Here is a 15,574-nt window from a genome sequence, read left to right as displayed (position 1 = left end):
ATTGATTTTTTTTTAAATCCGCCCACCAAGGGATAGGCTGCTGTCTGTTTCTTGTGAGTAGTGGTGTGAGGGTTTCCAGGGCCAACTAAATGCCCCTCGCGTAGAGGCAGGATGCATGTCTCACAGAGGGAGATCATGGCTTCCCGAAACTACTTCTTAATGCTTACCCTGGAGCTATTCTTACAGAGATGGGAAGAAATTTAGTTAAAATATACATTTAAAGTAAGATATAACATAGAAACCTACTAGGTGTTCAGTAATAGGAGGATAGTTAAATTTACATCACAGACACATTATCAAAAGCAAAAAGTCAGTAAAGGTTGAGACATGAATTTATGGATAGAGATTTTATGTGTGTTTATGTGCATGTGGAGACCAGAGGTTGGTGGTCGGTGTCTCATCAATAGCTCTCCCCCTTAGTTTTTGAATCACAGTCTTTCACTTGGTCTGGAGCTCACGCACCAATTGGCAAGTTCCAGTGAGCTCTGGGCATCCCCCGTCTCTGCCTCCCCAGAACTGGGATTACAGGCATTTACTTCAGTGGCCAGCTTTCTGTGTAGGTGCTGGGGATCTGGACTCAGGCTCTTCTTACAAAGCAAGCATTTTAGTGACTGAGCCATCACCCCAGCCACAAAAGAGCCTTTTAATTGGGGAAAAAAATAGTATAGGTGACTCAAGGAACTGTCTCCTCTCTGGCAGTGTGCTGAAGGAGTTTGAGCAGGTTCCAAGCCATCTGACTGATGAGTGCCATCTGTTCTCCATGGAGGACCTCCTCAGGACCAAGAAAGGACTGCTGGCACCCTTGCTTAAGGACATCCTGAAGTCTTCTCTTGCCCACGTGGCCAGCTGTGAGGTGAGGGATCACCTGGGACAGGTTCCTTTCCTAGTGCCAAGATCTAGAGAGGGAGAGGCTTCTCATTTGACTCTTGATCACATCTAACTTTCCCCACCCTGAGCAGGGAGAGCATTGACTCAGACAGAATCTTACATCAGATAACCAAAGCCGTTCTGCTGAGATGCAAGATGGGGCCCTGTAGTTTCTTAGTTTGAATGCCCACACTCTGTTAGAGGCCACTCTGCCCTGAGCAGCATTATGGAATGTGCTTTTTCTTGTTGTTGTTGTTGTTGTTATTATTATTCTGATCCATTCTCCTAAAGGCTAAACTTATAGACATTAACAAGCTGATGCTTCTACGGTTCTGTGTAAATGGTAGCCCAGTCTGGCCAGCACAAGCAGCAGTGTCAACGTGTAACCTTAGATGCCTTCTTTTGCAGCTGTGCCAGGGGAAGGGCTTCATCTGTGAGTTTTGTCAGAGTACGACCGTCATCTTCCCGTTCCAGACCATGACTTGCATAAGATGCCCAGGTACTTTAATAACATCAGCTTCATAATCCCTTAATTGCCAAGTAGCTAAATCCCGATACTAACTTCAACGGAATGATGCCTCCGCCCCTTATCTATGTACAGGGAAGTGATGCGTGTGTGCTCCAGGGTGGATTGGAGGCGGTAAAGCCTGGGGTCCACGGCAAGGCATATTTTGCAGAGAGGGATAAAGAATGATATTATAGTCCCAGTCTGACCCATTGCCACCACCAGTTTTCACTAGATTTCAATTCCACCCAACTCTGAAGGGTGATTTCTGTTCTTAAAGCATAGTGGCGGAGTGAACCTGTGGTTACAGAGACTGTCTTAGTTAGGGTTTCTATTGCTGTGAAGAGACACAATGACCACAGCAACTCTTACAAAGGAAGACATTTAACCAGGGTTGGCTTACCGGTTCAGAGATTTAGTCTATTGTCATTATGGTGGGAAGCAGGGCAGTGTGCAAGCAGAAGCTTGGTGCTGGAGAAGGAGCTGAGAGTTCTATAATTTGATCTACAGGCAGCAGGAGACTGTGTTCCACACTGGGTGTAGCTTGAGCATAGGAGACCTCAAAGCCCACTCCCACAGTGACACACATCCTCCAAACAGGCCACATCTCCTAATAATGCCACTCCCTGTGGTCCAAGCATTCAAACACATGAGTCTATGGGGGAGGGCATACTTATTCAAACCACCACAGAGACAAAATGGCTCTCAAAGTCTAACACATTTGATACTGGCTCTTATATGCATGTGTGTGCATACATTCATATGTGTGGGCCAGTATGTGTGCATGTGTGTGGGGCCAGAAGCCACCCTTGGGTGTCATCACTTAGACATAATTCATCTTTGTTTTTGAGATAGGGTCTCCCACTGGCCTAGAACTCACCTAGAGAATATGCTAGGTTGGTCCATAGTCCCTGCAATCCTCCTGTCTCTGTCATCTCAACACTGAGTTACAGGCATGTGCCACCACACCCAACTTTGTATGTGGGCTCTGGCAATTGAACTCAGGTCCTCATATTTATGTGGCAAGTACTTTACCAACTGAGCTATCTCCTAGTCCTAATTATTTGTCTCTTTACAGATGGGGCTGTTGCAGGAATCCCATGCTCTCTAAATTCTGTTGTGTGTGTGGGAGGGATTTTCACGGGGAACCCTTTCTTCATATTTTATGTCAACACGGCCTCTTCTCAGGATATTGTAGTCTTGCAGACAAGTTCCCCAGAAAAGAGACTTCAGCCTGGGATTTCCAGGCCCGTGGGGATGTGAAATTAGCAGACCTGGACAGGGGGCACTATTGAATAGTGGTGGGCTTCAAGAAGCCCGGGGCCACCTTACAGAGCTCTGCATGGTAGTGGGGGTAGCATTTCAGCATTGACCCAGCTTACAGAGATAGCTGGATCTTCATTCAAACTTTACAGCAACTAGTCACTGGATTCAGACTAGTGCCGAGAAAAGAACATGACTTCAGATGAGGCAGCTCTGTCCGTTTAGAGACATTTCAGGAGCATGGATGCCACCTTGCAAGAGCCATCAGCCACCAAGTTAAGACAAGGGGAACTGCACCTAGTGCTTGGGCTGATCTGGAGGTAGGTGGCGTCGGCCATATCCACCAGGCTCCTGAGCCTCGTTCATAGTCAAGAGCAGTTGAGTCACTGATAGCCCTGAGTTTTGGCGGGGTTGATTTTTTTCCTCTAAGACCCTGTGTTCTGGACTCAGGGTCCCAGCCCCCCACACCCCCTCCCCCCCGCCCACCGCCATGGGAACAAGTATCCATCTGTATGTGTGAAATTAAGGAGCACATTTCTGACCCCGGGCCCCCTTGCTTGCAGGGTGCAGGGCTTGCTTTCACAAACAGTGTTTCCAGTCTTCGAGATGCCCCCGCTGTTCCAGGATCACGGCTCGGAGACAGCATCTGGAGAGCTTCCCCTCTGTGGCGGGGACATGACGGCCCTGAAGCGTTTGTTCAAAGCAATTTATGACCATACCAAATTGTGTCTGCTCCTGGTAACATTGTTTCAGATACTAAGTACTTTATAGTAAGGGAAAGATGAAAATAATTCCCCTCTTGTAGATATTTAATGCTTTCAAGGACTATGGAAGTTTTGTTACTAAGCATAAGGTTGTTGCTAAGGTTTTGTTTACAAATGTTTGACTTTTTTTTTTTGCTGCTACTGGCTGTTTGTAAAAAAATCTTTTTGTACTTAAGTTGTGGAGGGATAGCTGTTTTAAGCTAAATACAGAACCTATTTTTTTATGAACTGTAACTGACAAGGTGAAATACTTAGTTCCGCTTCCTTCAAAGTTGCTTGTGAAATGGATTGGCCCCATAAGGGAACACAGGACAACAAGAATTCTGTTTGGCCAAGCTTTTGTTTCTTCAAAAAAAAAAAAAAAAAAAAAAAAAAAAAAGACTCCTACTGAATGTTATCTCGTGACTGTGTCAGTCTCCTGTTTTATTTATCCCTCGATGTGCAAGGAATACAAGGCAACTCTGCTCTTAGGTTCCTTTTTAGATGACTCTTTCAGCCACCCACCCAGGTCCGGTGAGATGTCATTTGGAGCAGTTGCCTATAGGTGGCGCTGTTTCAAGAGCATACATTCAGCCCCTTTGCTGGCTCTGTCCCATGCTAGCCTTGATGGTCTGTGCTAAACCAAGGGAGCCAGAGGGGAGAACTCCATTCTGCCTCTTCATGGTGAAGAACACAGAGACTCTGAAAGCGGAGCATGAAGGCCTGTGCCTGTAATCCCAGCATTCAGGAAGTAGAGGCGGAGAAAGTAGAGGCGGAGATTAGGACTTTCTAGATTAACAGAAAATCCAAGGCCAGCCCAGGTCACATAAAACCTGCACCTTTAAAAGAAAAAAATCTTATAGAGAGTTGAATATTAAAAACAAATAAATTTGGATAAAATATTCCTTTTCATTTGTTTGGTTTTTTCATTTACTTGGTTTTTGTTTTGTGAGACAGTTCTTCCTTTTTTTTTGTTGTTGTTGTTGTTTTTGTTTTTCGAGACAGGGTTTCTCTGTAGCTTTGGAGCCTGTCCAAGCTGGCCTTGAACTCACAAAGATCCTCCGGCCTCCTGAGTGCTGGGAGTAAAGGCATAAAAGACAAGTTCTTCCTATGAAGGCCTGGCAGACTTCAAACTTGCCTCCCATCTCCCTGAGTCTTGTCCCGCCTCCCTCCTGTCTTGTCCTGAGTACTGGGACTATATAGAGGTATATGTCACTAACAACAAAAGTACTCTTAAACCTTGACAAACATGCGCTCTCAATCATAACCTTAGAGTCGTGACTTCCATTACAATGCATAGGAGTGATATTTCTCACACCTGTGGCAAAATTCCTGCTAGAGCCAATGTAAGGGAGGGAACCATTATAACCTCGTGGCTTAGGTATGTGAGATCAGGGAAGAAACAGACGTCACAGAGGAACACAAGGCACAAGTCCTTCACAGAAAGCAGGCAGGAAGCAGAGAGCTAGCCTAGAACCAAAGCTAGGCCAGACCTCTGCCAACCACAATGGCCCCAAAGGCTCCAAACCTCCGAGGTAAGGACCAACTGTTCCAACACAGGAACCCGGGCTGAGGGTGGGGACCCTGCACGTAAACACTAAGGACCAAGTTCTGAGGATCACGAAACTGGTGAAATTCTTTTCCTACCGCTTCTCTTAGTTACACACTTTCCTGGAATGGGTAAGCCTGCTTTTCCCCTCCTTTCTCCTGCATACCTTGTCCTGCTAGAGGAGACTTAGGACCAAGTCCCCTCCTAGAATAGCCTCAGGCTGACTGGTTCTCTCTCAACAGTACTCATCACATCATATCACCGAGCACAATGTGCCCCAGGTTGAACTTCTCAAACAGCAAAGGCAGGCAGCAAGGTGCTGCAGGCATCCCCAGCCCCGCCCACCACTGTCCCTCACCGTCTGTGCTGAGTGAGGGGAAGGAGAATGAGTTTCAGTGAGATAATAACCGAGCAGACTGAAGTATGCACAGTGTCCCCGCCATGTCTGGACATTCTGTTGAGGGCTCTCCCATGCTTGTATTTAAGCAAGTTCTTCTTTAAGTAGAATACGGGCGCACAGGGGACATAAGATTAAACCTCGACACCGCTTCCCTCTTGTCTGTCCTTCAGTCTCTCAGAAGCAAGGGTGAGAGAGCAGGTGTGGTTTCTCACTCAGTGGTATTCTGGGGTGAATGCTGGCACCCCCGTTTTACAGGGAAGGAAACTGAGGATCCTAGAAGAGAAATAACTTGCCTGGATTCTCACAGGGAGTGGGTGTCATTTGTGGCACTGGGTAAAGTGCTTTTTCATTATTTCCTCCCTCCTCTCCCCGTGTTGAGCTGAGGGACCTACTGGGCCTCAGTCATTGCGTGCAAGTTCTGGGTCAGAGCCACTGTGTTCATAAGACTGGCATGCATGTGTATTTATACAGCTTTAAAATTTTAAATGACATTTATTTACACGTGTGTGTATGTGTGCGTGCGCACATGTGTGTTCATGTGTATGTGAGCACAAGTATATGTTCGTGGATAGCCTGCAGGAGTCAATTCTCTCCTCCTACCAAATGGATCCTGGGGATCAACCCCAGGTCCTCAGAATTGTCACCAAGAGCCTTAAGGTGTTTGGTTTGTTTGTTGTTGTGTTTTTAGTGTGTCTGTGTTTGAGTATGGGTCTGCATGCATTCATGCAGATGTGTATGCCTGTGTGTGAATATGCGTGCTGAAGCCGAGAACATTATCCCTTATAATGGATAACCCATTGTAATCCCATAAGTGCCATCTGCCTCATTGGAGATGGGTTTCTCATTGGCTGGGAAGCGAGCCCCAGGGATCTTCTCCTCATAGCCTCCCCAGCGCTGGGATTACAATTATTTACAACTAATCTGGTGTTTTCGTGTGGGGATGGACTTCAGGTCCCTGTGCTGGCAAGGGGGAATGACTTACTGTCTGAGCCACTCCCTTGCCCCTCCTGCTGTGTTATCACGGATGGTGTCCAGGAAGAGCTGCAAGGGGAGATTTACTGTCTGAGCCTTTGCCCTGGGCTGTGTTATCACAGTTGGGATTGAGGATGACCAATTGCTACCAGGAAATGTTTTTTCATTTTCACTTTGAGGCAGAATGAGATCATTTTAAGAATGAGATCATTTCACTGGCTCTTCTGTAGCCATTCCAGGCTTTTGGTTCCTCCCCAGCCTGCTTGCTGAGGGTCCTTCCCACAATTAGAATAGAGAAGTGATCCTAGCCCCCTGGCGCCCCCTACAGGGAGGTCGTGAATTGTGACATTGGTGTTTAATGGGGTTTACTCACTGGGTGGTTCTTCCTCAGCTTGACTTGCTGGCGGAAGAGAAGTACTTTCCTATCAGACCATCACCCACACACAGCGAGACATCCAGTTGTACTGACTTGTGCCACCTTGAGGCAACAGATGTTGGGTGCAGAGGGAGGGTAGGCCTTCCCAGAGACATTCTGCTATCTTGACCTGGCCAGGACTTTACATCAAATCCCACACCTCTTTCTTCTGGCTGAATGACCTAGGTAGGAACCCAGCAGGGTGCCTACCACACTCAAGGTACAATAAGTGATAATTAGGTGTAAACAGATACTTAGGTACCGTGTATTTAATTAATCTCTGGCTAAGTTACCACAAATCTCAGTTTACAATTTACAGAAGGATTGGAGCGATACCTACAGTTGTGGGTTGATTTGTGTTCCCCAAAATATGAAGGAATCCAAACTCTAGGCACTGATGACGGATTTGGAACTAGGGTCTTTGAAGATGTAATCCATCAAATTAGAGCAGGGTCAGGATGAACTTTGACCCAATGGCTGATATTCTTAGAAGAGGAAAGAAACATGGACGGAGCTGTAGCCACAAAGGACAAGGCAGAGACAGGGTTGGAATGATGTACCTGCAAGCCAAGGGTTGTGAACAGTAACCAGAAGCTGGAAGAGACATGGGACGAAGCCTCTACTTTGCAAATTATGGAATCCAGAGCTATGAGAGAAAAACATCCTGCTATTTAAACTACCAAGTTTGCGGTTATGTGCCACAGCAACACTGGCCTCTGCTATTTGAGGTGGTTATGAGGGTTCAAGGATGGGCAAGTAGCACCTGTGGAAAAATAGTCACCGTTTCAGGCACGTGAGAGGCCTTATTCAGTGTTGTATACCTAACACGCAGCAGTCAAGACATACCAAATAAACTCTGAAAGATGGCCAAAGACACACACTAGCCACAGACAGGACCCATATCCCAGGGCAGTGGAGGGGACATGGCTTTGCTTACTCGGTCTCTTCTTAGGCATCAAGGACAGCCGCTTGCCCCACAGCTGCCAGGGTGAGCCATGAGTTTGGAAGCATGGTGAAACTGTATTGCCTTACATGGAAGATCTATGGGTCCATATTAATTTTCAGAAAGAAGAGAAATTGAATCTAACATTCAAGCAAGTCTCTTGTGGTCTACACAGGGCTGAGGCCAGACTGGTGTGTGACCGTGAGGCCACCTCTTCCTGTTTGTGCAACTGCGAGAGACTACCAGTGGCTAGGTACTTTATACACAATTTACCTTTAGTTGACTCGTGGTTCTTGAGACCAGAAGTCCAAGGACAGCATCTGACGAGACACTTCTGCAGCGTCAAGTGTGTTGGAAGGACAAGTGGACGCACGTTGGGGGGGGGGCAGGGAAGCGAGGTCAGATTTATTATTTTATCAGGAATGCACCCGTGTGATAACCAACCCACTCCTGTGACAATCGTGATACTGTCTAGAGATGACATAATCTAAGGGTCTTGGTTGGGTTCATTTTCTCTGCCAGTTGAAGAATTCAAAGGCAGGAGAAACCTGAGATGTCGCAGGTAGCAGCAGAGAAATCTCAAATGCAGCCAACAGAACCAACAATTATGGGAAGGCGTTTGTTGGGTTGAGGAAACACGCACACATAGACACACAGATAAATACCTCTCTATGGGGCTTCAGGCAGAGAACCCAGTCTCCTCTCAAGGCCCGGGGGCTCTGAAGCCTCTGAAGGGTCTTCCTCCCCTCCTTTAGGGTTAGTCGGTTTGAAAATAGATAGGATGGTTGGGTGGTCCACAGCTGTGATTGACACGTCCTGATCAGGCCTTGAACTTGTTGAGCCAGGTCATGGGGGGAGGCTGCTGATGGGAGACAAAAGCTGCCAGGCTTTTGTCTCAAGTCGGGATGTAGAGCTGGCTGTCTTGGAAATTTGCCACCTTTATCACCTAGCCATGGCCTCTCCTTGCCTGCCTACAGGAAGTCCGTGTAGCTGCTGGTTCTTCAGTAGCCTACGGCCCTCCATGAAGTAGAGCCCTCGTGACAGAACCACCTCTGTGAGCTCCCTCCTCCCGGCACTGTGCACACGGCAGCTAAAGTTCCACATGGGCTCTGGAGAGGACACTGGGAGCCCAGGACTTCCCCAGGCTGCCCCAGAGTGAACTCTGCAGTGCAGTCTGTGAGACTGGCCAGAGCTCTAACCACACTTCCCCTCCTAATCTCACAAGGAAGGTGGGGGATGGAACAGAAGAGAAGGTAGAATCCAGCACTCTTTGGGAGGTAGAGGCAGACAGGTGGATCTCTGTGAGTTTCAGGCCAGCCTGGTCTACAGAGCAAGTTCCAGGACAGGTTTTGAAGCTACACAGAGAAACTCTGTCTTGAAAAACCAAAGAGAGAGAGTGAGAGCAAGAGAGCACAGAATACCATGCTTGGGCATCATTGTCTAACAGCAGTACTGAGCAGGCCAGTCTGCAGGTGCAGGACAGAGATTCAGAGGAGGAGTTTTTTCTGTGTGGCCCTGGGGAATAAACCACTCCAGAAGTGAATTCTGTTCTCAGTCAAGTCTGAGGTGTTGACAAAGGATTTTGTCCCGCCCAGTCCGGCAGCCGTTCAGTTCCAAAGAAACACACAGAGGCCTACATTAATTATAAACTGATTGGCCTATTAGCTCAGGCTTCTTATTAACTCTCACATCTTAAATTAGTCCATAATTCTTGTCTGTGTTAGCCTTGGCACATTTTATCCGTGAGACAGTCTCATCTTGCTTCCTCTGCATCTGGGTGACGACTACAAACTACTCTTTCCTCTTCCCAGAATTCTCCTGTTCTTGTTGCCCCACTTCTACTTCCTGCCTGGCTACTGACCAATCAGCATTTTATTAACCAGTATAACTGACAAACCTGTGCAGGGTATAAAGTCATTGTCCCACAGCACTGAGGCATCACTGGGATATCCAGAAGATGGAGGGAGAGAGAGAATTTTCTGTGAGAACAGATCAAGGCAGAGACTGTGGGGTGAACCTGAATTCTATGTGGTACTAGTGGGACTGGAGGCAGGAGAGGCCGGGGCTGGCACCACGGTCAAGCGCAGGCTCTGCTGTAGGGCACTTGGGGTTTTCTGGTGAGCTGACAGAAGGAAAACAGGGGCAAGATGTTTGCAGACGCTCTAGCACGTATGTGCCATCAGAATGATGCTGGAGTGAGGGCTTCCACTTGTAGCTAGAGGACTAATCAGACACCATATTGGAGAGGTGTGGAGAGAGGAGACCCCCCACAAGAGGACCAACAGCCCAGAATTGAGGTGGGAATAGTAGTTTGCTTTGTCAAAGGACATGGGGAAAAGTGGAAGGATTTAGTGGGGGGAAAATGGGGTATGCAGAAGAGCCCACGGCAGGTAGTGCACTGACTGAGAGGGGTCTGTGCTCTGAACAGCACAATGATATCAATGGCTCTGAGGGACACAGTTTGGCCTTTGCTCCAGGAAGACAGAGAAGGGGTTGGGTACTGGGTGGATTGAGGAAAGAATGGAGGCTCTCTGATTTAAAAAAAAAAAAAAAAAAAAAGGCCTACATATACCAGGGCCAAGAAAGGAAGAGGAGTGGACCCTTGGAGAGGCAGGAAGAGGCAGGGCCAGGTACATGATTATCTCCACTCTACACTCATCTTAGTGTAGATTTGAAGGGACTCCCCAAAGCTCAGCACAAAGACAAGTTTTCGATAGTTTTTTAAAAACACAGTTTTTAAAAATAGTGTTTAAAAACACAGTTCAATAGTGTTTTTAAAGAGCTCTTAGGGGCTGGGAAGGGAGCTCAATTGCTAAATTGTTTATGTGCCCTTATGATATCACCAGTGGGGAGGAGGAGGCAGGCTATGCTTGCATAGCTATGTGTATGCACCATGTGCATGTTCAATGCTTCAGATCCTCCGGAACTGAAGTTAAAGGATGGTTGTGAGCCACCATGTGGGTGCTGGGAATCCAGGTTCTTCAAGAACAGCAAGTGTTCTTAAGTGCTGAACCATCTACCCAGCTCCCATAAATATAAATCTTTTTTTAAAAGTACAATCATAGGCCCACAGACTGTATGTCTAAAATAGAAATATTCTCCTACTTTATGGGCATAACTTCATCAGCACCTATGAGAGCAGCGTTGGGTCTCAGGCTCTCTTGTTCTGCTAGGGAACGACAGCCCAGGCACAGCTTGCCCTGGGCTGATGCTAGCTCCCTTTTCCTTGCACACTGACTATTTCACACCCCCCTTGGGACTTGTGGAGGCAGCACAGCTTACCTTCAGGAGACTAAACCAGGGCAAAGTCCTGAGCAACTTTAGAAGGGGAATTGGAACCATATTCCAGGGAATTCTGGCTTCCCCAGTACCCACAGCCTCATTCTAAAGAGGAATGGAGCTGTGGACGAGTAAGGTCCCATAGCCTTTGTCTCTCTCCTGTCTCAGCTTCCTGGATCTCTGGAAAAGCCTGACTAGCAAGGACAGACAGACAGACCATAGCAGCAGGAAACCAGTAAGATGAGGTAGGACGGGGACACCTAGGGATGAGAGACTAAAGGCACATACAGAGGCCTGAAAAAGTGCAGGGACCGGTGCATCATGACTTAAGCTTTATGATTTATCCCTGCTGCAGGTAAGAGGTAGGGAGATGCCATGTAGCCACCCACAGGAAACAGATGTGCTGAAACCTTGCCGGTAAGCTATAGCCACGTGGCGACACAGATTAATGGAGATGGGCTAGTTTAGGATATAAGAGCTAGCTAGAAATATGCTTAAGCTATTGGCCAAGCAATATTTTAAATAATATAGTTTCTGTGTGATTATTTCAGGAGTCTGAGTGGCCAGGAAATGAACAAACAGCCTCCCCCAGCACACACTTGATGCTGGATCACTGTCTCCTCTGCACGCTGAGTTCCCAATTTCTGTTTGTGTCTGCTTGCCACAGCATCATTCAGAAAAGAACCATGTTAGTTGTTGGTGGAACAGAAAAAGGGAACAATGAATTCCCTTCTCAAACCAGTAGAGAAATTACTTCTTAACACAGTCCTCAAATGTTTGTTCGACAATGAAACTGCGATTCTCTGCCTTCTCCCTTCTGGAAATGGCCTCAGTAAGACTGGTGATAAGCAGTTCATGGGCAGCGTCTGGCTGGTTGATGTTAAGCAGACACACAGGCTTAGACCTAAGGACAGGGACTAACATCCTAAACGCCTGTGGATATGTCTAGTCTACAATGTTCTCTTCAGCCAGAACAGGGAGCTGGGGCCCAGAGATGCTAAAGAATGACGCATTAAATCACTGATCCTACAATACTGTCTTCTGCCATGTAACTTCCCTGCCTTATTCCTAGACAAGACCTCGGAGAAGTTCCCAGTTGTTCATTAGGGAAAGGGCCCCTTTTGTCATCCTGTCCTTGCTATTGTTTTCTGGCCCCCAGTTCCATTCACCTGAAGTACGTTTTAACATTAAGAAGAAACGAATGAAGTTTATGGAGCAAGCACTATTGCTAGGCGCCTAGAGATGCCCGTGGGGAAGGGCTTGACAGTAGCTGCCCATGACTGGAGCTGAACTCTTCCTGTTCTCTTTGCTCAGTGTGGACTCCAGGTCTGTGAAACTGGAGTGCGTCACCTTACCTCCACAGGCTCTGGGGAAAGAACTTCTGCTACAGTTTGAGAGGGAAGTTCTCCTGTAGGCACAGAGCTGGAACACTTGCTTGCCGGCTGGTGATGCTGGCATGACAGCAGCTGAGCCTGCAAGAGGCGAGATCTGGATGGTTGGAAGAAGTCGGCCACTGGGGGCCACTGGAGACTTAGCACGTTATCATCCTGGCTTCTGCCATGTTCCCTGGTTCTCACCTCAGACGCTGGTCATACTAGGATACTTTGTACACACAGTAGGACCTCACTCTTTCTCGCATGTTTCCTCTTACTGGATACAAATTCACAGATTAGTTTGTGTGTGTCTGTGTGTGTAGTTTATGCCTGTGTGTATTTTTGTGTGTAATGTATGCCTGTGTAGGCAATTGTGTGTGTGTGTACAGATACGTGTTTGCATGTACAGACCAGAGGTTGACATCAGGTATCTTCCTATACTCTATCCTGTTTTTTGAAACAGGCTCTGCTATGAAGCCTGGAGCTTGCTAATTAGCTAGACTGACTGGTCAGCCAGACCAAGGGATGCTCTGGAGTGTCGGGATTGCAGGTGCACACCTGTGTGCACACCTCCTGTGTGTGTGCTGGGGTCTGTAGTCGGGTCCTCATGCTAATGCAGCAGGCACTTAACCACTGCGTCTAAATTGACAACTGGTTACTCAGAAGAAAACACCATTTCCTGCCAATGGAGCTGGGGGGCCTCTAACAGTAACACTGGCTTTTTGTTGTTGTTGTTGTTTTTTTTTGCTGAGTCTAGACTCCCGATAGCCACTGCTTCATGGCACAGCTGTCCCGGAGCCGATTAAGTCTTGAAGAGAGAAGCAAGCAGACTCAGAGAGGAAGGATGGGATGGTTGTGGGGGTTCAGATACCTACCTGTTCTGAGAGGCAAGTTCCTTAAGGCCAGTCTCTGTGCAGAGAACAGGCAGTAACCACACTGAGGTACTTCCATACAGCCTGTGAATAGCAATTCCTTCAGCCCCTCCTCCTACCCCCCTCTGACACCCCAGTGACAGTGGCTAGTGCCATCTTTTCTTCTTTGTTGAGGCCCATTCTGTATGGGTTAAATGTTTGATATTATATTTCAGTGTGGAGAACTGGGCCAGAAACTTCCCCCTCTTTTTCCTACCACAGAGTCAGCAGTCTCTGCATGTTATAAAGATCCGAGGTATAGAGAAAAGCACCCAAATATGACCTTTTAACCTCTATTTTCTAAAATTTGAAGGCCCACCAAGAAAGGCCATTATTAGCAGAAAGTTGACATTGTACAAATATTGTTTAATTGTGGTCTTCTGTAATCAGCTGCTCTCTCTGAAGGCAATTCTAAGCCCTTCGGAGAGTGTCATGGATTTGGATCTTAAATGTCCCCCAAAGCTTGTGTGCTGAAGGCTCAGTGCCAGCCTGTGGAGCTATTGAGAGGTGGTAGAGTCGCCAGGAAGGAGGCCTCTGTAAAAGGGAATTATATCAGGAGCCCTCCCTTGAAAGCAGTCAATCTCTCTCTCTCTCTCCCTCTCTCCCTCTCTCCCTCCCTCTCTCTCTCCCTCTCTCCCTCCCTCTCTCTCTCCCTCTCTCTCTCCCTCTCTCCCTCCCTCTCTCTCTCCCTCTCTCTCTCCCTCTCTCCCTCCCTCTCTCTCTCCCTCTCTCTCTCCCTCTTCCTCTCTCCCCCCCCTCTCTCTCTCCCCCCCCTCTTCCTGACTACTGAGGCCCCCTGCTTCTGTCACTAGATTTACTTGCTTTTCTCCGAGCCCCCCCAATGACTGATGAATTATGGATTACAGTTTCAAGCTATGAATCCAAAGCAACCTTTCTTTTTTAAATTGACATAGCTGAGATAATTTCTTACAGGGATGGAGAGTTAACTAGCAGGGAGACCCAAGAGAAATAGCATGTCTTAAAAGTTGCTTGTTGTGTTCTAGATGTGTGAGCATTTGGGGAAGAACATCTCCACAGTAGTTGCTTTCTTGCCTGCTTTGGTGGCCCCTCCTCCTGGCCTCAGTCTGGATCTCTCCTGACGGCCAAAGAGAGAGTGCACCAATCCCGATGGCCTTGGTAGGACCTCTAGGTCCACGTGCTAGGAGAGATTCAGCTCCCATGGGGTGTACTCTGAGCTCCACATATGTGCCAGTGTCTTTAGTGAGGTGTCTTCGGTGGGGGCGAGGGGGAGACAGGCAGAAAGAGAGAAAGAAAGAGAGAAGATATCTATTTGTGAAGAACATCACTGACTAAAGAGGAGCATAAAGAATCCAACCTCCAGCCTCAGTATTGCAAAAGAAGCCAGGGCAGGGCCAAAGGGCAAAGGTCAAAAGGCCAGAGTTGATTTGGAAAACATGACTTGCACCACTCAGGACAGTCCTTTCGTGAGGCGATTTCCTCACCTAGAGAAGGAGGGCACAGATAATCTGCAGCTGTCAGTCCCCCCCGACACACATCTGTCTGTCACCTGGCTCACCAAGAGCCGAGTTCCACGGTGTAAAACGGGTTTCAGCTGTGGAGGCTGCTGCTGGCATCTGGCGAGTGGAGGATGGTGTTAAAGTCTCCCACAGCAAATGACCTGGCTCAAAATATCAGTGTGCTAGACAGCAGGGTCCATGAGATGCCCTCAGCCAGTGATCTTGGGTGATACAGTTTTATTAAAGCCGTATTCCACTGAAGCATCTTTTAAAAAGTATTTTCCTTGATAAAGCAGAAGACTGGTTCTATGTTCCAAAACTCCAAGGTCAAGTTCAGGCTCACTTGGTGGCCTCAGACCTATGACTGTGGGCAAGTTACTTAGACCTCTGTTCCCTCGGTAGCCTGAGTTTTGCTGGTGGCAGTAACACCATCTACACAAAGGGGTCTTCTGAGGGTCAAATGTCTGAAGTCTGGAGATCACCAGTCACCCCTAGCAGTAATCCTACATTGAACTTTAGTTCACATTCAAGTATGGTTTCTCTGTCATTTCCCCTTTGTGCCTGCTGTAAACTCCAGGTATCTCCAGCAGAGGGCACTGGTGACACGGCTTTGTCATTTAGGCTGTTCATAAATGTCCTTTGCAAGGCTTAGCAAGTGGCCTTTTGCTGTAAACTACTGAAATCCTAGAATTTTAGAGCGGGAGGAGACTCTGATAATGATGCCTCAGCTGGATCTTGAGTGGGCCGTTTGGGAGGTCAGATATGGACCTGATCTAAGGGGCTCCCAGAACAACACAGCTGCAGGAAAAACAACCCTAGCAGCAGCGTCTGGAGTGGGAGGGTTGGATGGCAATGCCATCTCCTGAGAAAAGAGCC

The 15,574-nt window shown here is 47.6% G+C and overlaps 1 protein-coding gene across 1 annotated transcript in view; it reads left to right on the top strand.

Moving 5' to 3' along the window:
* Rubcnl (rubicon like autophagy enhancer) overlaps positions 1 to 3,720 on the top strand; it is a 34,914-nt gene extending 31,194 nt beyond the window's left edge. The window contains exons 12-14 of the mRNA XM_057786434.1: positions 700 to 853; positions 1,276 to 1,366; positions 3,199 to 3,720. Of these exons, the coding sequence (XP_057642417.1) occupies positions 700 to 853; positions 1,276 to 1,366; positions 3,199 to 3,314 (361 nt within the window). The 3' untranslated portion in view covers positions 3,315 to 3,720. The remainder of the gene's footprint in view (positions 1 to 699; positions 854 to 1,275; positions 1,367 to 3,198) is intronic.
* Positions 3,721 to 15,574: the final 11,854 nt, after the last annotated feature.

The sequence above is a fragment of the Chionomys nivalis genome, chromosome 12 (assembly GCF_950005125.1).
Source record: "Chionomys nivalis chromosome 12, mChiNiv1.1, whole genome shotgun sequence".
Classification (NCBI taxonomy): Eukaryota; Metazoa; Chordata; class Mammalia; order Rodentia; family Cricetidae; genus Chionomys; species Chionomys nivalis.
The sequence above is the reverse complement of the archived record's forward strand: the minus strand, read 5'-3'. Positions and strand labels throughout refer to the sequence as shown.